The sequence below is a fragment of the Amblyomma americanum genome, chromosome 11 (genome assembly GCF_052857255.1).
Source record: "Amblyomma americanum isolate KBUSLIRL-KWMA chromosome 11, ASM5285725v1, whole genome shotgun sequence".
In the NCBI taxonomy this organism is placed as follows: Eukaryota; Metazoa; Arthropoda; class Arachnida; order Ixodida; family Ixodidae; genus Amblyomma; species Amblyomma americanum.
In genome coordinates, this window is record NC_135507.1 from 58,531,175 (window position 1) to 58,552,502 (window position 21,328).

At 45.3% G+C, this 21,328-nt stretch overlaps 1 protein-coding gene across 1 annotated transcript; it reads left to right on the forward strand.

Annotated features, from left to right (window-relative positions):
• The first annotated feature begins 2,054 nt into the window (after positions 1-2,054).
• On the forward strand, positions 2,055-19,886 carry LOC144110672 (sphingomyelin phosphodiesterase-like). Its single transcript, XM_077643729.1, has 10 exons — positions 2,055-2,207; positions 3,581-3,811; positions 6,521-6,690; positions 8,295-8,405; positions 9,203-9,283; positions 11,420-11,507; positions 11,822-11,904; positions 15,066-15,258; positions 18,719-18,909; positions 19,542-19,886. The coding sequence occupies exons 1-10, from the start codon at positions 2,070-2,072 to the stop codon at positions 19,648-19,650; spliced, it is 1,395 nt and encodes a 464-aa protein (XP_077499855.1). The 5' UTR covers positions 2,055-2,069; the 3' UTR covers positions 19,651-19,886.
• Positions 19,887-21,328: the final 1,442 nt, after the last annotated feature.

A 21,328-nucleotide genomic window follows, 5' to 3' on the forward strand; every position in this document is an offset into this window, starting at 1 on the left:
CGTGTCCAACATTCTTGGACAAAAATTTTGAATATTGTAAAACTGTAAGGTACTGTTATGGAAATATAGAAGGTGATGGGCCATTCTTCCTATGTGTAGTGAAACATTTATTTTAAAATTTTTTCCATCCCTCGCATCGAGCAGTTAAAACCTTCATTGAAAAGCAATGAGGAATGCTTTTGACAATAGCAAAAACGTTATCAGCAAAAAATGCAAACCTGCCGATTGGATCTGCGGATATTTATTTATTTTGGATGCTGCCAGTCTCATCTGAGACCATAGCAGATGTGCGAACAACAATGAGAAAGGCGATAAGTTCAAGGAGTGCACTACATATTGATATTATAGTGAAATCTTACAATATATAAAAAGCTTGCGCTCATATGCTCTCTCCCATTTAAAAGTTCTTTTGTGCAGAATTGTTGGGCATAGCAAAAGAGAGCAAAACCAAGAATAAGCGTTTTTCTGCCGGTTTGGCGTAGCAACAGCTGACAGCTCCTCTTGCGTTGACGTTTCGTTACCAAACCGAAGGGTAGTTACATTTTTTTCTTGCGGTTCGGGTACAACGGCATTTATAAACTAGCAACCTAAGCTAACAGCCAACAGCCTTCTGGATGCAAGTTAGCTTCTTCTAAAATTAGGCCATTAATTTCTGTTAAAAAATAAAATGTTGTTCGCCTTCTGACGTTTCTATTAACTCTAACCATTGATTAGCTTTGGTGATACCACTGAACTGGCTTTCTTCGATAGTTTAAGGGTTTTAGCCTAGACAGCTAGGCGTTGCATCGCCTTCTGCATCATGCGGCACAGCGAAAACTGCTGCAGTGGTCCGGCAAGCATCCGCTTTGTACCACATTTCACGCCATGATCCGGTTCCTGAAAACTTTTTTGTCCAGCTTTATCTATTTCATTGGGACTCATGGGAAGGGATCTGCGCTCAGAGAAACAAAACAACCGGACAGTTCACAGCACACACCAGTCATCAACCGGGATTCTTTGCGCACTAGTCACGACTCCTTTCTTTTAACCTTCGTAAAGTTACTAGGCTCTTATAACAATGTCGCTATCTTGGGTGTTCAATCCCTGCCATGGCGGCCGTGTCTGGATGGAAGCGAAAAGCTAAAGGCGCCCAAGTGCTGCGCGATGTCAGTGCGCGTTAAAGATTCCCAGGTGTGTTTAAATTTTTCTAGAACCCTCCACTGTGGCTCCTCTTTCTTCCTTTTTCTGCCGCCGCGGTGGCTGAGTGGCTATGGCGCTCGGCGGCTGACCCCAAAGACGCGGGTTCGATCCCGGCCGCGGCGGTCGAATTTCGATGGGGGCGAAATTCTAGAGGCCCGTGTACTGTGCGATGTCAGTGCACGTTAAAGAACCCCAGGTGGTCGAAATTTCCGGAGCCCTTCACTACGGCGTCTCTCATAGCCTGAGTCGCTTTGGGACGTTAAACCCCCATAAAACCAAAAACCAAACCAAATCTTCCTTTTTCTCTCTCACCTTCAACTTTTCCTCAAGGTGCGTTTTGAGTATCCACCGAGAGATGTGACATTTATTCTGCGCTTTCCTTTCCTCAAAAATATTTTTTTTGCAAACAATAGATCTAAACATTCAACACTAGCATGTCTGCCATACAGCGGCCTAATAGCCGTTCACCGCCAGGCTGCTCACACTGGCAATGTCTTGGAACCAGGCTGTGGATGAAGTGAGCTGATAAGGCGAGTCAGGTGTACTGCCTTTCAAAAAGTATGCAGCCCAAGGGGTCTACCTCTGAGCCCATTGCAGCAGTGCAGCTCCTCTTTAATACTCAGGGGACTTAATCTCACGAAGGCGGGACGAACTTAAGTCCTTAACCTTCCCATGGTTAGCAGCGTCAATTGTGCTAAAAATCACCGCTACACGACTTGGAAGCAAGCCCACTGGGCTGCATATTTTTGACAGACTGTACATAGTGTGCTCAGCATATAGCATGAAGAAAGAATGAAAAAACAGGCCGATTGTTTGTATTAGATGCTTCGAAAATGCGCTTTTGAGGCCACGTTGCTCGCAACCGTGCGCAGGACGAGTTCTTCTACGTTATGAAGCGGACCACTCTGAGCGCCAAGCAGATCTGCAGCTCGGTGCTCGGGGAAGAGTGCGGGGACAAGGAGGCGTTCAACTGGACCATCGCTCTGCCTAGGCGCCCGAAGCTACACCCCACGCCATCAAGGCCCAAGGTAGGGCGACAGAGCGTAATCGTCAGCCGCCGTGTTGTGTACATCAGGAGGCTATACACCGCAGCAGACACAGGACAGAGGGAGGTGGCGACACAGGGCGGTACCAAACATCGACGAAACATCATGGGGGCAGGCGTTATTCTGCAGAAAATAGGCGTAAGCCCTGTCTCTGCACGTCGAAGAAGCGATGATTGAAGAGCACATTGCACTCTGATCTTTGGGGGTCAAGGAACACATAAACGAGCCTACATCTGGGGAAACGTAACTTAGGAGGGTAGATGTGTAGGCGAGTTGGTGAGACATCAAGAGGCTATACCACCATCCGTCCTGTGTCTGCTGCAGTGTATAGTCTCCTGATGTCTCACCAACTCGCCTACACATCTACCCTCCTAAATGTTGTGTACGTTTCAGGAGAATCCTCTCCCCTTAAAGCACTGATGTCCCTATCCTGTAGCAGCCGCGGGCGCCCTGCCGCAGAAGCTTTGGCCTGCGTGCCAGGAGACACTGGCGTGACTATCAATCGTCTGTTTTATTCAATAACACATGGGCACAGGCATATTAAAGAAATAACAAAATTAGTCCAACAGATATGATAGTGATTTTGTCATCAAGGAGATAGCGAGTACACTGAGCTCATTGGTACCTCCTCTTTTTAATCATGGAGACTTCAGATATTTTTTGTAGAAATTTGTGCGACATTCTATTTTTCAATGATTTGCGTCACACCAGTGATCTCAGGCCATGAGACGTTACCAGACCCAGAACGCGTTACTGATGTTTGAAGGCCTCAGAACTGAAAAGCGTTCAGATGAATTTGTGCAAATGTTATATTTTTTTCTACAAAAAGAATAGTGTTACCCGTCGAAATTATTCTGTTTCTTTGTTGGCCACGCGTGCCCCTATACATTTTTTAATGAAATACTTCGTTGACATATTCATTTAAATGTCTGCCTTTCGCGCTTTTAAAGTCATCATCATCATCATCAGCCTTACTGCACCTACTGCAGGGCAAAGGCCTCTGCCATGTCTCTCCAATTAACGCTGTCCTTTGCCAGCTGCATCAACCCTTTGCCTGCAAAGTTCTTAATCTCATCCGCCCACCTAACCTTCTGCCGCCCCCTGCTACGCTTACTTTCTCTTGGAATCCACTCCGTTACCCTTAAAGACCAGCAGTTATCTTGCCTTCGCATTACATGCCCTGCCCAAGCCCATTTCTTTCTCTTGATTTCGACTAGGATGTCATTAACCCGTGTTTGTTCCCTCGCCCACTCTGCCCGCTTCCGGTCTCTTAACGTTACACCTATCACGTACTTCATCGAATAAGCAGCAACAGGTCCCAGTAACCCTCTCGTGTTTTGACGCCTATGACGCAGCCTGGCGCGCCGGTCCTGCGCTTCCTGCACATCAGTGACACCCACGTAGACCTGCGGTACTCGGAGGGAAGCCGCGCCGACTGCCCCGACCCACTGTGCTGCCGCGAGGAAGATGGCAAGGCCCACTGGATCGCCAACACACCAGCAGGCCACTGGGGCGCACTGGGCAAGTGCGACCTCCCCTCAAGGACGCTCGAGAACATGCTGCAGAACGTACGCGACCACCACAAGGCGAGTGTGTAATTCTCAGTTCTGAGGACATTCCTTTCCAAGAGCACGGAGGCTCCATTACTTTAAAGAATTGTCAGTTGCTTAACTTGACTAACCCTGTAATTTAACGGAAAGTAAGCACGCTTGCTAAGCGTTTGAGGCTCGTCCATGCGAGCTCCGCTACACCCTCGCGACAGCCGTTCTATATATACCAACACGACCATGCGGCTATGACGTGGTATCACATGGTCTTATGACACCCCCACCGGATGTCATCACATGGCTTCACATCACCCCATCGGATGTTGTTAAGGTCGACCCAAGGGTCACCCAATGTCAAAGGTCACCTAAAGGTCACGGTTCAAGGTCAGGGGTCAAGGATTTGACATCATAACTGTACCACATATGTTCATACACGGCTATCCTTGGTTGGGCTGAAGGTTGTTCAAGGTAGTTATGCTGCCTACCCGAAGACTGCTTTACCTAGCGAAGTGAAGCTTTCGCTTCAAAACCTGCAGCTATACACGCACAAAATTAGTAGCGCTGTTTCACAGATGAAGTTTTTCGGCAGAGAATCATTATTCTCACGGGCCGCATTTGCTGCTGTCTGGATGCTAAGATCTAATACAGCACCTGAGCATACAAGTTTTACTTAAGGCAGAACATTGCCAGCTCTGTGCCCATACAACAGGCCAACTCACTAGTCGAGATTATCTTATGTGCTGTCCAGTCTACAACACGGAAAGACATGTGTTGTTCGCTTTCCTCTAGAAGACAGGAGCCGCTCACTGTTCCTTTCAAGACATTGTCTACTCGCGCAGAAGACAGTCATGTAGAGAGGAGGCTGCGTGCCTTCTTTTAAGGTTCCTGCAGGACTAGGATCTGGACTCCAGATGGTGACAGCAGGAGTTGTCGTTTTACTGTTATGGGTGACTGTAATTATAGCAACGTAGATCAGTAAGGACTCTGGTGTGTGCCTGATTTCTGGGCGTTATTTAACATTTAGGTGCCGCTACCATGGAGCAATTGCCGGCACAATCTGCAACAAACTGAACCTCATTCGTTGAGAAAGATGTCTTCTCCCGACTAAACAACAGTTGTCACCACCCTAATGCGTACTTGAACTCATTGGTCATTATGACTAATGGTCGTTTCAATGCACTGTACTGACCTGTCTCTCTTGGCAAAGAGGAAACAAACTAACTTGTGCGGTTGAAACTTCCCGTCAGGATTTCTTGAGCGATGCAGTAATAGTGAGAACACAAAGTTAGGGACGAACTCCAAAAATTGGTTCAAATGAAAAATTACAAGGGTCGCACCTTCAATATTGCGGTAAAGCCACTTCCTGAACTCTATGGTTAATCTGGTGCATGTATTTGAGGATTTACCGACTTCTTGGTATTATTCGTTTTTCTTTGTTTCTATAAACTAGTCTTTACATCATAACCTTATCCGTACATTAAATGAATTTCAAAACAATACTGGCTACAAAAGAAAGGAATTACGGAGCTATTTTGCGAAATTGTGAAAACTTGTTTACTGCTAATATCGTTCTTACTATTATTTGCTTTGCTGTTTACCTCGTCATCCTGCTCGGGTGTGTTCCCTTACATTGTTTGAATGCAATGCCATTTTTAGTTACTGTTTAATTTTGTCTGCATAACTAGGGATTTCTCGACTTTTGGACTTTATTATTGGCTGTTTTCCTGTGCACCGTACTTCACCATTCATTATGTTTATTACGTTTTGTAGTCACTGATGGTTTCTAACTAGTCGCCGCAGGCTGTACGCTATGCCTTGTATTTTGATTCCTGGACCTAGTCAAGCTGCGCTAGCAACTTTTATCCAGGAAGCCATCCATGAATGTCTGGTGAATTAAACTGAATTGAAATTGAATATAAATAATTGTGCGCAGAATATTTGTGGATTGAAAGACTCGGTCGCGGCAAAAAAGTACAGTAATTTCGAGAAAAATTTGCTTACTTATCTTCTTCGCTGCGGGTGCCTGAAAACATAATGCTTCCAAAAGGTATAGCCGCCCTGGAAGCAATACACTGTAATATGTAAAAATACAACGACGATGTTTTCAGTCTTTGGCGCGTTTAGCGACGCACATCCAACCCTGGCTGAAACAATAACGCGTTAAAAACGCAAGGGACAGTAAAAAGATACCGTCGGTATCTTTTCGTCCAAATGGAATGGTATAAGAATACAACCTCTTTTTTTAATTTCCGACAATAACATGCATGGTGTTTTCAGTAATTGGAAAGCTCGTTACCTAATACGAGCTAATTAGGGCTTTGGAAACCGCTTTTTGGCCGTACGGTTGCATTACCTTCTTGCAAAACGGCTTTTGTGTACTGCTAGTTATCAGTTTTGTAAAAAGCCTTGAAGACGAGATTTTTAACACCCTGTATATTCTGCAGGAAGGCATTCGAGCGGAATCACAAGGCCATTTTTTTTTCTAGAAAGAAACCAATCATTATCTCCCACTACAGACACCTTTGTCGTGCGATAAAGCCCACGACACGAGGCTCTGTCGCACGACACAACGCATGACACAAGAACGCTTGTCGCACGACCAAGAGATTGTGTCGCGTGACAGAAATACGGCAGAAAATTCTCTCGTGCGTTTTGATCAGGTTAGGCCTGCTTTTCGTCACTAAATGAACAGGACTCATTCTAGTGGTGCTGTGTCCGGCTTCTATTGAAGCTTAAGCTGCGTTGCAGGTAGACTACGTTATCTGGACAGGAGACATGGTTCCCCACGACGTTTGGAACACATCGCGCGCGGGCAACTTGGCCGTAACTAAGTACACGGCCGATGCGATCGCCAAGTTTCTGCCTGGAGTGCCCGTCTTCCCGGCCGTAGGAAATCACGAGGGTCACCCGGCAAACTGGTGAGTACTGTCAAGCACTCATGCATACGTATGATAGGATAGCGGCCGGAATAGAACAGTGATTATTCTTGAACTAAATAATGAACGAGTTTCGTGTTTTTGGTACTGTTGTTCGCGTCCTTGAGCGCGGTTCACATCATGACATCCTAGTAATGACTCCTCGCATTTCCTGCCTGCGTCCACCCAGAGCAAGGGTAATATATTGCTGTAAACAACACAAGCACTATGAGACGCGTTGTTAAACGGGAGGTCACGTGAAAGCTTTTGCCTTTCGTGTGACGTCATCGGTGGTTTCGCATAAACCGATGCCGCTCTGCCCACAAACATTTCCGTAACAGATGCGCTGGAAAACATGGCTCAGTTCCTTCTCATGAGTTACAAGAATTAAGCGCTGCTCCTTTCAAATCGCCTACATTAATAAATCACGCAGGTCTTGCTCTACGTGCTTCTCCACGTGTATGAGAGTTTATTTTCCCTCCAGACTTTTTATTACATGGCTGCGTACGGTGTGGTTTTCTTGAGGAATAAACAGTTGGAAGTTGGCGCCTGTCCGTTGTCTCCTTGTCTTTCCTTTGTGTGTGTGGTTTTACTTGCGCCAAGGTGGATTCTTTCCAAGTTTCAAAGATGCTTAACCAACTTACCCAGCAGCATGCCTTACGGGTTAATAAATGTAGAGTCAGCCAACCTCACAAGCACTTCGTAGAATCCATTGCACCACAATATAGGGTGTTTCACCTAAGACTGCATAATTTTTTTTAAATAGGCTTTTTGAATTAGAAGAGCAGATTTTTCGGCATTGCACTGTCAGCAGGGTAGTACACAAGACTACACTAAATACTTTCTGCCTAGCAGGCAGGGTAAGTAATATTGAAAAGTTAACTTTTTAACTATTACTGTTAGGCTCGTTATTATTGAGAAGCGTATAGCCCACCGCAAGTAATATCCATATCAGATTTTAGAATTTCGAAAACGTGGTTACCGTTGGCGCTGTGGCTCAACAAATTCTGGCTACACCGCACAAAAATGTCTGCGCTTTCGAGAAGTTTGCAGGCAGAGCAACCTCTCCAGTGCGCGTAAATTGTCGAAATAGCCAAAATTTGTTGCGCCACAGCGCCGAGGGTAACTGCGTTTTGAAATACTAAAAACTGATATAGATATTACTTATTGTAGGCAACACGCCTGTCCGTAATTAAGGAGCCTAACGGTAATAGTTAAAACTTAGCTATTCAATATTAGTTAACCAGCCCATTAGTTAATTCATCTTAGCTGCAGAATAACACTGTTATGCGGAGGAAAGCGCTCTTCTAACTAAAAAAACTGTTTTTAGAAATTTTGTAAACTCTTAGGAGAAACACCCTGTTTATAACCGGATGATACCTTAGTGTTCCGGTAGAACCATTTGTAAGCTGCTATAATTCCACCACTCCATCGACATGCGCTACATCTTTCAGTCATTTTAATTTAAAATGCAAACGCACTCCCGGAATGCCTTCCCCATCCACATGCGTACTCGAGTGTTTAGGTGAGCCAGCTGATGAGGCGTGTTAAGAAAGTCCGTCCCGAGGGAACAAGCTACTCCCGAGCGCGTAATTGGTTCTTTGCAGCTTCCCGCCCCCAGAACAGAAAGGCAAGTTGTCAGGCTCGTGGATCTTCGGAGCACTCGCCCAGCAATGGTCCCGCTGGCTGCCCGCGTCGGCCACCGCCACCGTCCATAGGTGAGCCCTTTGAGAACTCTCATAAAACGTCCAGATGGAGTCTCGAATGTTTGACGCGTTAACCTCAAGAGGGATGAATAACATCCTAGTGACATCAAGGGGAAGAAATGGACTTGGACAAGAAATTTACAGCGAAGGCAAGATCACCGCTGGTCCTTAACGGTAACGGAGTGGATTTCAAAAGGCAAGCGTAGTAGGGGGCGGCAGAAGGTTAGGTGGGCGGATGAGATTAAGAAGTTTGTAGGCATAGGGTGGACGCAGCTGGCAAAGGAGAGGGTTAATTGGAGAGACATGGGAAAGGCCCTTGCCCTGCAGTGAGTGTAGTCAGACTGATGATGATGACCTCAAGAGCGTTCATAATTCCACCATTCCTAATTGGGTGAATGATGGTCGGCATTCTTATTTCGTTATTCTGGTGAGGCTGCTGATGTGGGTTGCATTTGAAATACATGCTGAGACAAACATTTTATATGATCCTAAAGAACCCAGCATACTAGAGGCATTCTGGCGCCCGACATTAGGGCCAGAAAAAAGTCTGCTTTTGTTTTTACGCTTGGCTGCTTGTATGGCGTGTGAAAAGATTTAATTAACGAATTCGTTGAATGCATGAGGCAGCAGAATGAGGTCAATAACTAGGTTCTTCCATGAAAAAGCAGGCGCAGCGCCATTACGTACGTCAGATCATATAACACTAAGCCTACCAGTGTCACAAAAGACAACTTTTTAACATTCAAAGAAAAACAAGAAAATGAAACATGGGGTTGAGCATTAACTCTGGTGCGTAACTGCTGTTCCAGAGCGGGCTTTTACTCGACGAGGCCGTTCCCTGGACTGAAGGTCATCTCACTGAACACAAACTACTGCAGCAGTCTGAACTGGTAAGGAAACAAACCTCGATGTGCTGTCGTACACCTTGCACACAATGACGCGGATATTTCAATTCATAGTAGAAAAGGATTTTACAGCACGCCTATCCTGTGATATCCGACCTATTTCCAAACTAATCTAGGACCCCTATGACACGTCTTTAGCCATCGATTACCTATCACACGCGGCTCAGTTTCTGGTTTTTGTACGAAAGGAGGCACACTGTCCCTTTTATGTTGCTTTATCGGCCTTGTGTTTAATACGGACACTCGGCATTAGTTTTGTAGGTGCTTCAAATGTATTTGTTAGTATATCTCCAAGCGGCAGAAAATTTTGTCGCAACTGTGTCATTTTTTGGCTCCATAGAGCGTCTCCGCGACACAGGGAATTCTTTTTCTCTCCTACAGGTTTTATCGAGCGACAACAATAAGAGAAACACCCACGTCGCATATTGTAACAGACTGCGCCATAATGACGCAGTTTTGTTGCGTTGCCTCAAATGGAAGCGTATGCTTTCCTACTTATCTGCTTATTCACATTATTTCGTCATTCTACAGCACCGAAATTAAGCCTACGAAGGCAGCGCCACTGTTCTTCGGCGCACATGCTTGAAAAGCAGTAATCGGAAAGGATGTTCACATTGTCTCTTCAGTAGGGTCAGGTGAAATCTTCAATGGACATAACTCCTAGTAAGGCATCATAAAAATATGACCCAAACTTCGTTAGCTATTGTGGAGGCAAGTGTGTCAAAGCTATAGAGTATCAAAGCGAAGGAACCGATTATCTGTGCGCTCTTTTTTAAGTTTTTTTTAATTCAAAGTATATTGGGATTTTACCTTTCAGCATAAAACACTGATGATATCAAGTTTCTTTTCCGGCGCAAGAGACGCCATCTATATCGGCGGCGTGTTTCTTTGATTGAATGCATGGAAGATTCTCCAAAACAAAATTGATAAGCGCTAGTGTGTGACGACGCCCTGTAGATAAGAGGGCAATTGAGATTGAGAGTCGACCCTTTCGAAATTGCTGTTGTGTTGGTTGGAAGCAGATTACACAGTTCAACGCTGTGTCCTCGTTCTCTGCGCTGCTTCAGTGCAGCCCTATAAAATTTACAGTACATAGTAGTGAAGATTGTTAAAACAGGACAGTGAGCACATGCTCCCAGAACAAACATAGTTTGCATTTCCAGTGTACTGAGATGGACAGGTTCTTACAGGGCAGCAATGGTGACTCGTCTGGAATCGCACTGGTAAACTTGAAAGAAAAGCGAGCAAAATTCAAGAGATTCGCAAAAATTGCGTGTAGTAGTGACTCATTTTTACACTCTAGAAAGATTTTGTGCAGTGAGGACTGTGCAGCTTATTTTTAGGACAAAACCGTCACTATGAATTGCTCGTCTTAGTCTGCCAGACCGAATGAAATTTGCTACCGACGCCACGTTGAGCGCCGCCATAGGCTTTCTGAATCGTGCCCTAAAGACGCCCATTACTATTCGGCGCTGGTTAATCCTAGTGCTGATTTTTTGTCAGGTTTGTTATTTTCCTGCCAATTCATTAAAGTGATTCAATAGCCTAGATGCCAGCCATCCGGCCATTCTGACTAGTCAACGACGGCTTTTTCAAACGTGTATACCGCGAGAACGTTTTGGCGCCTATTGAGCACGAGTGCAATTTTTCGACTAAAACACTTGCTTTCCCTTTTGTTTCTTCACGCACAAACCAGCAGGAAGAAAAGAAAACCCCTTGTCGAGAAATACGACAGAGCAGATCCCGACATACAACAGAAATTTCTGTCGTCCTTTCGGGACGACAGAATTTGCTGTAGTATTGAGAAACTGTCTGTCGTTACAACAGGAGACGGCTCAATACTACAGAAAACCCTGTTGCTACTACAAGAATTCCTTTTGTCAGGTCCCAGAATACTACAGGGAAATCTGTTGTTTTTAGATAGAGACTCAAGAGAAGGAAAGACGATGATGATGACCTCAATCTTATTGCACATACGCAGTACGGTGTAGGACCAGCAGTTGGGCTTTTTCTTCCTTTCTGTTAGGGTTCGGTATGCTTCCTGCTGGTTTATTTGCATCGCTATGAACCTACTGGCCCCACTCATTACACTATTCTGTCTCCTATTTTTTGTAAACGCAGGTGGCTCTTGATTAACGCCACTGACCCCGCGCAGCAGCTTGCGTGGCTTGTTAATGAGCTTCGAGAATCGGAGGCCGAGGGTGAGAAGGTAAGTGACAAGCACGACGGCTGATTTTCAAAATCAGAATTCCAAGAGTGTTGCCTCGAACCGTTCCAGCTGCTTTCGACTTGAGGCCCGGCAAGCGTTTGTCGATAAGCAGGGAGTAAACAATGGAATGAGATTCCACGTAATAAGCGCGTTCCAATGACATTTTACGAGGGTCCTGTGCTGTTTTATTTCTAGATATATAAGAAACACTGCCGGCAGCGTCAGAACTCAAGTGGCGCAAACAGCTACCGCCAGCTCTTTTGGGTGGTATGGCGTATAGCCTAACACCCTCCATCATTGCATACCTTCCGCAGGTGCACATCATCGCACACATTCCACCCGGCTCCTCTGACTGCCTGCATACCTGGAGCGACAACTATCACCGCATCCTACAAAGGTGACGTAATCAGTAAAAAAACTGACCTAACCTTTCTTTTAATGCCAGTTCCAGTGACACCTGCGGTGTTGTGAATGCTGAGGTCAGAGTGCTTAGTAAGCCTTGGTAATGGTTCGGATGTGTGCTGCGTTTACGCGTTAGGCATGGTTTGTATGGGATGTGTTTGGAGTGCAGGGTAGGAGTGTGTTGGACGCACAGTCAAGCACGCTCCCTTATCCTTCAATATGAGATAGGCGTCCGTCCCGGCGGGCGCAGCTACTGCGGGGTGACTTGGTGGGAATGTGTAGGTGTTATGTTTGGAACGCAGATTACGGCGTTGACAGTGTTGATGTAGCCGGATACATGAAATTATGGGTGTGTACATAAGTGTAGTGTTGCGGCGTGCGCGGACGCCGATGACTAGAATGACGGCCATGCCGCTCTTGGCACAATAAAAAAATTAGTGGGAAGAGAGAGGGTAGAAACGTAGATTTTTTTTTTGATGGGCCCTGAAAGTCTTGCACCTGCCTGCTCAATGAGCAAAAAGTTAAGTGAAGAGATTCGCCACATGGGAGGATTCTGTCACAAATAATGTCGTTGATATAAAGAGTTATTGATCAACATCATAGATTAATCATCATCATCATCCACCTGGCTACACCAACTCACTTTTTTTTCACCAACAGTGGCTACGTTATCCTAGTAGATTTCTCAACCAAGTTGCTTTGTCTGACCTGAACTACGTTTTATATTCCCTTCATATTTTCCTTGTCACTTTGAAGGACTCAAGAAGTACTTTCGTTTGGGCTAGTTGGTTAAGAACTACCGGTTAACATTGCTGTCATATTATTTTGCCTTTGATTTCTTTAACGTTCCCCTATGTTCCCTTCCTTAATTCACGTCGTTTTCTTCATAGCTTTAAGGTATCCAGGGTGTTTCACCTATGACTTTACACAATTTTTAAAAATAGGCTTCTTGAGTTAGCACGGCGCTTTTTCCGGCATAGCATTGTGAGTGGTGTACTACATGAGAATACAGCTAAGATGTGCTAATTAGCAGGCTGATTAACTAATAGTCGAAAGTTAACTTTTTAGATATTACAGTTAAGTTTCTTATTTACTGAGAGGCGTGTAGCCAACCGTAATTAATACCCATGTCAGTTTTTAGACTTTCGAAAACGCGGTAAAACTCGGCGCTGTGGCCCAACAAATTTAGGCTATTTCGACGAGCCAGATGCACTGGAGCGGTTGCTTTGCCTGAAAGCTAATCGAAAGCGCATATATTTTGTCGCGATGTAGCCAAAGCGGCCACGGCGCCGAGGGTAACCGCGTTTTCTGAATTTTAAAAACTAATATGTATATAAAAAACCTGTCAGCTACACACCTCTCGATAGTTGAGGAGTCTAACAGTAACATTTAAAAGTTAACTACTCGACATTAGTTAACTAGCCTGCTTATTAGCGCGTCTTAACTGTAGTGTGATATACTGCACCGCTGACAATGTAATGCCGAAAAAAGCTGTCTTCTATCTCTAGAAGTTTTTTTTATTATTTTTATCTTTTTTTTATTTATGTAATATCTAAGTTAGGAAAAGTTGAACCTACTTACCTTATTTCGCTTCAGTAACGCCTTTCACCTGTCGTAGAGTGAGTTCCGTACAACGCTTTGTCTTCCAAGCGGAATGGTTCTTGCCATAGGCGCCGTACTTTGAAAATCCAGTTGCGAAGAATAGCTACATGGCATCGATACTCTTGTTTCATTTTTTCTAGAATATAGCCGTGCCGAAACGAAGCCGAGAACAGCATGAGCAGCTCCATAACAAGCAGTCATGCTAAGACGACCTCTCTTTGTGCATAGAGCCAAGCATTCAAACAGCTGGCGCCCTTTCTGCGTTCTGTAATGGCTTCCCTGCCGCTCTCCAGAGCTTTTCGGTAATGCCAGTTGCCAAACTTCACATAGGCTGCATGTACTGAAATTTATTTGGGGGACTGGGCCAAATATGTGAGGTTAGCTGATTGCTCCAACGGCTGCAGTCATAACGTAAACTCTGTTCGAATTAACTCCAAGAGGGGGTAAACACGCTAGCACCTGGCAACGCAATCAGTGAAAAAGATTTAGTGACAAAAGTTTATAGACACAACTGTACAAAAGGTTAACAAACAACTGAAACAGGCCAAGAAATTTGCTCTTCGCAAGATAAGTACAAACTATAACATCTTTTAGAGGCCACTTTCAGAAGGCCCACAATCGGTAAACCGGCGTAAGGTGGCCCCTTGATCAAGTCACATTTTGAAATTGACATCACCATTAAATGTTTATTCATTCCCAACAGGTACGATCGAGGAGGTCTGCTGGATCTCTTAAAGGACTATTGCTTCAGACAATATAAAAAAAAAATTCGTTCTCTGTTACTAATGGCAACGAGTGTCAAGAGCGTCGCATTGCCCTCACAGAACGCTGCAGTCGCTCCTCTGGACATGGGCACATTGGCCTAGTTACTTTGTGCAGACTAGCCGCCGCGGTGGCTGAGTGGTTATGGCGCTCGGCTGCTGGCCCGAAAGACGCGGGCTCGATCCCAGCCGCGGCGGTCGAATTTCGATGGAGGCGAAAGGCTAGAGGCCCGTGTGCTGTGCGATGTCAGTGCACGTTAAAGAACCCCAGGTGGTCGAAATTTCCGGAGCCCTTCACTACGGTGTCTCTCATGGCCTGAGTCGCTTTGGGACGTTAAACCCCCATAAACCGAACCAAACTTTATGCAGATGATGTGGCATGCTTTCATTTTTTTCCCTGCCTCGCTACATTGGAGTGTGGTTTGAATAATAGTAATAATAATTGTTTTTGGGGAACGGAAATGGCGCAGTATTCGTCTCATATATCGTTGGACACCTGAACCGCGCCATAAGGGAAGAAAGGAGGGAGTGAAAGAACAAAGGAATTAAGGAAGAGATGCCCGTAGTAGAGGACTCCGGAATAATTTCGACCACCTGGGGATCTTTAACGTGCACTGACATCGCACAGCACACGGGCGCCTTAGCGGTTTTCCTCCATAAAAACGCAGCCGCTGCGGTCGGGTTCGAACCCGGAGTGTGGTTTTTAAAAATTGCCGAAACTTTTCTTTGAGCGTTCTGGCACAACGTGAAGTCACTGAAACACATCACCTTGGCTTGATCATGCTACGTCCAGGTTCAAAGCCACGGTGCGTGGCGAATTCTTCGGCCACTCGCACGCGGACGAGCTGAAGGTGGCCTACGACTCCCGTTACAAGAAGCTGGCCTTCGGCGTGGCATACCTGGCGCCTAGCCTAACCACGTACGGCTCCGGTCACCCAGCCTTCCGCATCTTCACCGTTGACGGCGGCTACAGCGGTGCATCCTGGGTGCGTCTCACTCCTCTAAGAGCTAAAATCTGCTCGCGACTCAAAAGGTGAAGCTAGCTGCATGCGATCATGCAAAACGGAAGTAAAACACTTCAGTTAAACTTCTTTTTTGGCTAGTTGGTGCATTTTGAAGCAAGGAAAAGGAGCAGCGCATAAGCATGCAACCACACAAGAAGAAAGGACAAGACACAAGCGATGTGTCTTGTCAAGCGCTGTGTCTTGTGTCTTGTGCGCTGTGCCTTCTCAGCGCTTGTGCCTTGTCCTTTCTTCTTGTGTGGTTGCATGCTTTTGCGCTTCTCCTTTTCCTTGGTGCAAAACAGAAGCATCCATGAAACTGGAGAAACTACTTTATCTCATATACAAGAATATGCACTGGTAAGCAGTGGACACCGCAACAAATCGAAACCCGTGTAATTGCGAAATTTATAGAAAAAAAGATGCCGCCACCGTCTGGAACGCGTTGAAGTAACGAGCGTTAGCTGCCGCCATTTTGGAATTATTAAATTATGTTATCAGTTAATTACCATTATTGGATGACATCTTGAATTTATAAGTGACGTCACCAATCAATCACCAAATGAATATATCAGTGACGACACCAATCAATCACCAATTTGATATACTAGTGACGTCACCACTCAATCATCAATTGGGTTGCTATATCGATTTACTATGAGGGCCGCCATCTTGAATTCCTCGGAGTTGGAAAATTCCACGCCGAAGGGAGGTGGTAGCAGACCCGAAGAAAACGAGAAACGTGATGAATAAGAGCTAACGCTCTTAAAATGGCGCGAATAATTAGGAGAGAGCAGCCATGGAGCTCATCACCCTGAGGCTTTCTTTTCCATTGCTCACTTTGCGATAATCAAAAACCATCTGCCCAACCTTTCTCTACCATGGATGCTAATTACCAGGAATTAATCGTGTATTGTGTATGTGCGAGCACGTGCTCTATGTGTATGTTGTCGCCTTGCATCGACTTTTCATGTGTTTTCCTGGTTTGTATCATGAACGTAAACTACGTACCAATCGGCCGAATTTATTGATATTTTTGTTACTTTATCTATTTGCGACTGCTTCATGTTTAGCACTTGACTGAAAAGCTCCCAATTTCTATGCATTCCTATTATTTGAGACAATGGCGATTTTTTGACGTAGTATTTAGTACTATGAAAAAGTTGAGCACTACACAACTTCAACTGGCTAACGCTGACGCTATCAATAAGCGGCTTTTCGTGCCTTAATGAGATCGTCCGGCGCTTCACGTTATTACACCTGATTGACTAAAATATGATAAGTTCGCAGAGGCGGTGCTAGCAATGCCTAAAAAGGTCGAAAAGCAAGCCTATTGTTTAGAGCCAGAAATTGAACTCTGCCATTGTGTGCACGCCTCTTAATTTCCGTGACGGGATTTCACCAGCAATGAAGATAAATTAAGCTTGAGTGAAGTTGAAGTCTTAGTGGAAGGCTCTAATTAAATTTTTACGTAGTGTTTATTTTACCTAAACCGAAATTTCAGGGCACGCGGCTGAGAACAAGCTTCTAGACTAGCGTCCGAATGCTACATCCACTGATCCTACACAGTGGGCCGTTCCCCCATAAGCAACAACCGTGACTTGCGGCTTGCATAAGTCATCCTTGCTTGAACTAAAGAAAAACTCTAGGTGAGTTCACTTTCTCAGTGGCTGCGCCTTCGCCTTTAATCACACCTTCCGATGGCTTGTTAACTAAATCGCAAGTTCGTATACCTTCGCAGATCTGCACACTCATCTCACACCTGTGAGAGGGTTTACGAAGGCAGAAACAGAGAAAGCTATCCTACGAAGAGTCATGCGCCTCGATAGGTCCTCGTCCGATGCCGTGGAAATAAGCAACTAGTTTATAATCACATTGTTCCGGACAGAAAAAAAAACGACTTGGAAGGAAAAAGCTTTAATGAATGCTCCCGGGGCCTGTGCCATCACGTGTGGTCATACATTTTCGTACTGCTTTTGCTCAAATATTACGAAAAAACTGGCTTAACATAACAATCTAAGATTCACAGTCAACCCATTCCTGCACGCCGGTTTCATTCTTTAACTGCGATTCCTGTGTATCCTCTACTGGTCCTTGTTTAAACACAGCATGCCCTTCACAGCCCCGGTATTCAACTCCGGCTTCTGCCTGCCCTCATAATTATTTGCCCTGCGTCCACTGCTGCAATCATGATAACGTTTTTGAATTCAGAGCACTTCTTGCACAGCCATGACCAGCTTTATCTTGAAATGAAGCCTTTTCCCACTGATATCCAATGACTATTAAGACGGCGAAGTCGGGCTGGTTGGTTCGTGTTGAACGAAACTACGGAAAAGCGCTGATAAAAGGGGCAAGAGACGACTTCGATGATGATAATGATGTCTCTCGTCCAGTTTGTCAGCGCTATCCCATACTGCACCAGATGCGGCCACCTTATCTCTGCACACTTCCTAATCTCATCCGCCCGCGTTACTCTGGCACTGCCTGCAACGCTGGCCTTGAAAACGGAGAGTTGAACTAGCATGTACATCGTGAAGGCAAAAAAACAGCGCTGCGACGTGAGACAAGCAGGAAGACAAGACCGGCGCTGTATTGTCCTTCTAATGAAATCTTTGTTATACGAAGAGGCCATCGTTACCTGCTCTTTATTTCAGATACGATATTATTACTTCGCTTTTGTTCCTTAACCTAGCTGCTCGGTTGTCTAGTTGTCTTTGGTCAAATGTTTAGGGGGAATCCCCAAAGATGGAGCAGATTTTTAATGAGGGAGTAATTACTCATTGACATCCACCCGAGCGCAGCCATACGGCTTCAAAAGAAAGCTATGCAGCTTTCTCAGAAACTTCGTAGTTAAAGAAAAATTCGTCCTCGTTCGGGGTTTGAACCCGGGACCACCGGTTCATCGGAGCATTCGCTCTACCAACTGAGCAAACCGGGACGGCAAGCTTATGGTAGGGCGAGAGCGAATTGATCAATAACTCGAAGAAAGCTGTATAGCTTTCCATTGTAGCCGTATGGCTACGCTCGGGTGGATCCCAATGAGTAATTACTCCCTCTTTACAAATCTACTTCACCTTGGGGGACTCCCCATAAACATTCGACCAACACTGCTCCCACTTCGAGTTATTGATCAATTAGCTCTCGCCCTTCCATAAGCTTGCCGTCCCGGTTGGCACAGTTGGCAGAGCGACTCCTCCAGTGAAGCGGTGGTGCCGGGTTCGAACCCCGGACCAGGACGAATTCTTCTTTATGAGAAAGCTGCATAGCTTTCCTTTGCAGCCACATGGCTGCGCTTGGGTGGATGCCAACGACTAATTACTCCCTTTTTACTAGTTGTCTTTAACATTACATCTAAGAAGAACAGCTATGTTGGCGTGAACATCTGCTCTATAGGATTCGAATTTTTGTCTAACCACGCCTTGCGCGTCGCGTTGTGTCACTGCAGTCGCTCCTGGACCATCACACCTACCTGCTGGACCTTTCCGTGGCCAATGCCCAGCCCGACCAGCCGCCTCAGTGGGAGCTCGAGTACAGTGCGCGCGCAGCGTACAACATGTCCAATCTGGAGCCTAAGCAGTGGGACAAAGTGCTCAGGAAAATGGAACACGATGACGCATTATTCAACAAGTTCTACAAGTAAGGCTCTGAGAAACACTCGCTTTCGTCTCATAGACGATTTCAACACAGCAGTGTTTAAATTTTACAATCATCAATTTCTTTTCTTTAAAAACCGTGTAAACTATGACAGATTGCGGCAGCTCGTTTTTACGTGCTTGGAATGACCGAGCATGCAAACCGGTCATTGTGAACAAACCGGACATTGTAAACATTGTGGACATTGTGAACCGGAGGAAATCCGGCCGTGCCTCAGCCTCGAGGTCGGGTTGTTTCTGTGTGCGTCCTTTTTGTTTAGCATTTTTCGTACGATTTGACTTTCTGCTTCCCTGACTAAAAGTCGTACGATTACCTAGTAGTATATGCAAGAGATAGGCTTTAGCTTGTCGCAAAGACTTATTAAGGTGCATTTTTGGCTAATTGTGTGTCGGGAATTTTCCTGCGATGGGTGGTTTGGCTGTGGCTAAATGCGTTAAGACGCATTTAGCCACAGCCAATACTACCTAGTACTACATTATTACACTTGGTTCAGGTTACGTCGAATTCGCGTCAGAAAGCTGAGGCGCATTAAAATTCATAAATAACTCTTAGACACGGCTAGTATAGGTCATCAGTCGTGAAACAAGCGAACTCACGAGTTCTTCCAAACGCAGGTTCTACCGCAAGGGCACGCCGGAAAAGAAGCACTGCAGTGAGACTTGCCGGAAGAAGCTTCTGTGCGAACAGAGGACCTCGCGGTCGTCTGATCTCAAGCTCTGCTGAACACTTACGTGACCGAGTCTGCAGCGGTGACCTCGACGCCAGAAGTTGATTTCCTTCGATCTTGAACGATACCTTCGGGACGGGCTGCAGAACTATGGGTACAATATCTTGGACATGGTTTTACTCACGCTACGTCGGGCTAAGTTCCATCAGCTGTCCTTGTCTGATCCAATATATGAGTATGATTTGCGTCACTCGTGTGTAGCCAACACTCGAGCAGTGTGATGCAGACGATAAGAAACGAAATTCGGAAGCAAAGCATGCGCTGAAGGCAATGTGCTCCTCCGCATCTGGCTTTTCTGTGTACGTCATCCGCTTTAAATCGAACTTATTACTGGCACTCAATGTAAATCGAAGCGGCGTTGATCTTATAAGAGGACCAGAATTTTGGGCGCTGTTCAGATTATTATTATCTGTCGCAAGTATCATTATTTATGAGCCTCCGTTCGTTAAAGAAAGGGCGGTTGAATAAAGGAAACGTATCACGCTCTTTGACGAATAGCCAGAGGAGTGTTCCTCCGGAAGCACTTATAAATTTCGAACAAAAAGCGTGCCGACTAAGATCGATAACAATGAAGTTCGCATACGTTCGCTTCGTAGACTTTTTTTTTCTGAACTGGACGATGAAACTGACAGGCGCCAGGACGCTGTAAATGACCTCAGTTCTTCGCAAAAAAATCCAACACGCCGCTTTTTTTGGCACAAAGCGACCTGGAAGTGCATGGAGCTTGTGTGTAATCATTGCAGAGGTATATACTGTGTCGGCTTGAAAACTGACAGTCATACGTTAACTCCAAAACGCACGGCTTCTCTAACGAAAGCCTTCAATATACGTGGACGCCGGCAACGGCATCCAATTTGGAGAAACTATAGTCTGCACTGTGACAGAAGGCGAGAAGCCGCTACAGTGCTAGAAGACTTTCTAAAAGTATTTCCTTAACAAGAACAAAATCTTGAAGAATGCCAGCATACTCTAGAAGAACTTGAAGATGGACATCTACTACGGCTACAAATGAAATACAGTGACACTAGGCCTGCTGTTAAACTTTAGAAAGGCCTGCCTAAACATATCGACGATAATCGGCATAGCTGATGCCATGTGCTACCTTCCAGTTTGCACATGGGATTCTGGCATTCGCGTTAACTAGTGCAGGAGAAAACCCTTTCACTGAGCTCATTAGGTAGACTTCATGCAAGATGCTACTATACTCTGTTAAGCTCATCTCTATTAAGATACTCTATTAAGCTTCATCTGTGGTCGTTACGTGCGTGGCGATGATTACGCCCGCGAATGAGAAATTTTCACTTGATTGCTCTCACCCAACCAGAGAAGTCCTCTTACTCTGCGTAGTTTTGTTGTCATCGTTATTGTGCAAGTTCACTAATAATTCTATGCGAGATGTTGCCGAAGGTAGTGCGAATGGGTGCTGTGATGTTTTTTCTTCCTTTTTCTTAAGGTACCGTGACATGTCTAGCACTCCTGCTGAAGGCTTTGCACATAGGCTAGCCTACAGTCTTTTGTACATAGGTGAATAAAAAGATGTGCCATGCAACAGCTTGACTGATTTATTGTTGGAGGATTTTAACATGAAAGCTGCTGCGAAGAACTGCAAGAATGTAAACAAACACATGGCTGGAGTTCAATGTGGCTGAACCTAGTTATACGAGCGAAAGCTCT

Coding starts and splice junctions, on each gene's coding strand:
- LOC144110672 (XM_077643729.1), top strand. CDS start 2,070: ATGAAGCGGACCACTCTGAGCGCCAAGCAGATCTGCAGCTCGGTGCTC. Junction 2,208..3,580: donor CCACGCCATCAAGGCCCAAG/GTAGGGCGACAG, acceptor CCTATGACGCAG/CCTGGCGCGCCGGTCCTGCG. Junction 18,910..19,541: donor TTATTCAACAAGTTCTACAA/GTAAGGCTCTGA, acceptor TTCCAAACGCAG/GTTCTACCGCAAGGGCACGC.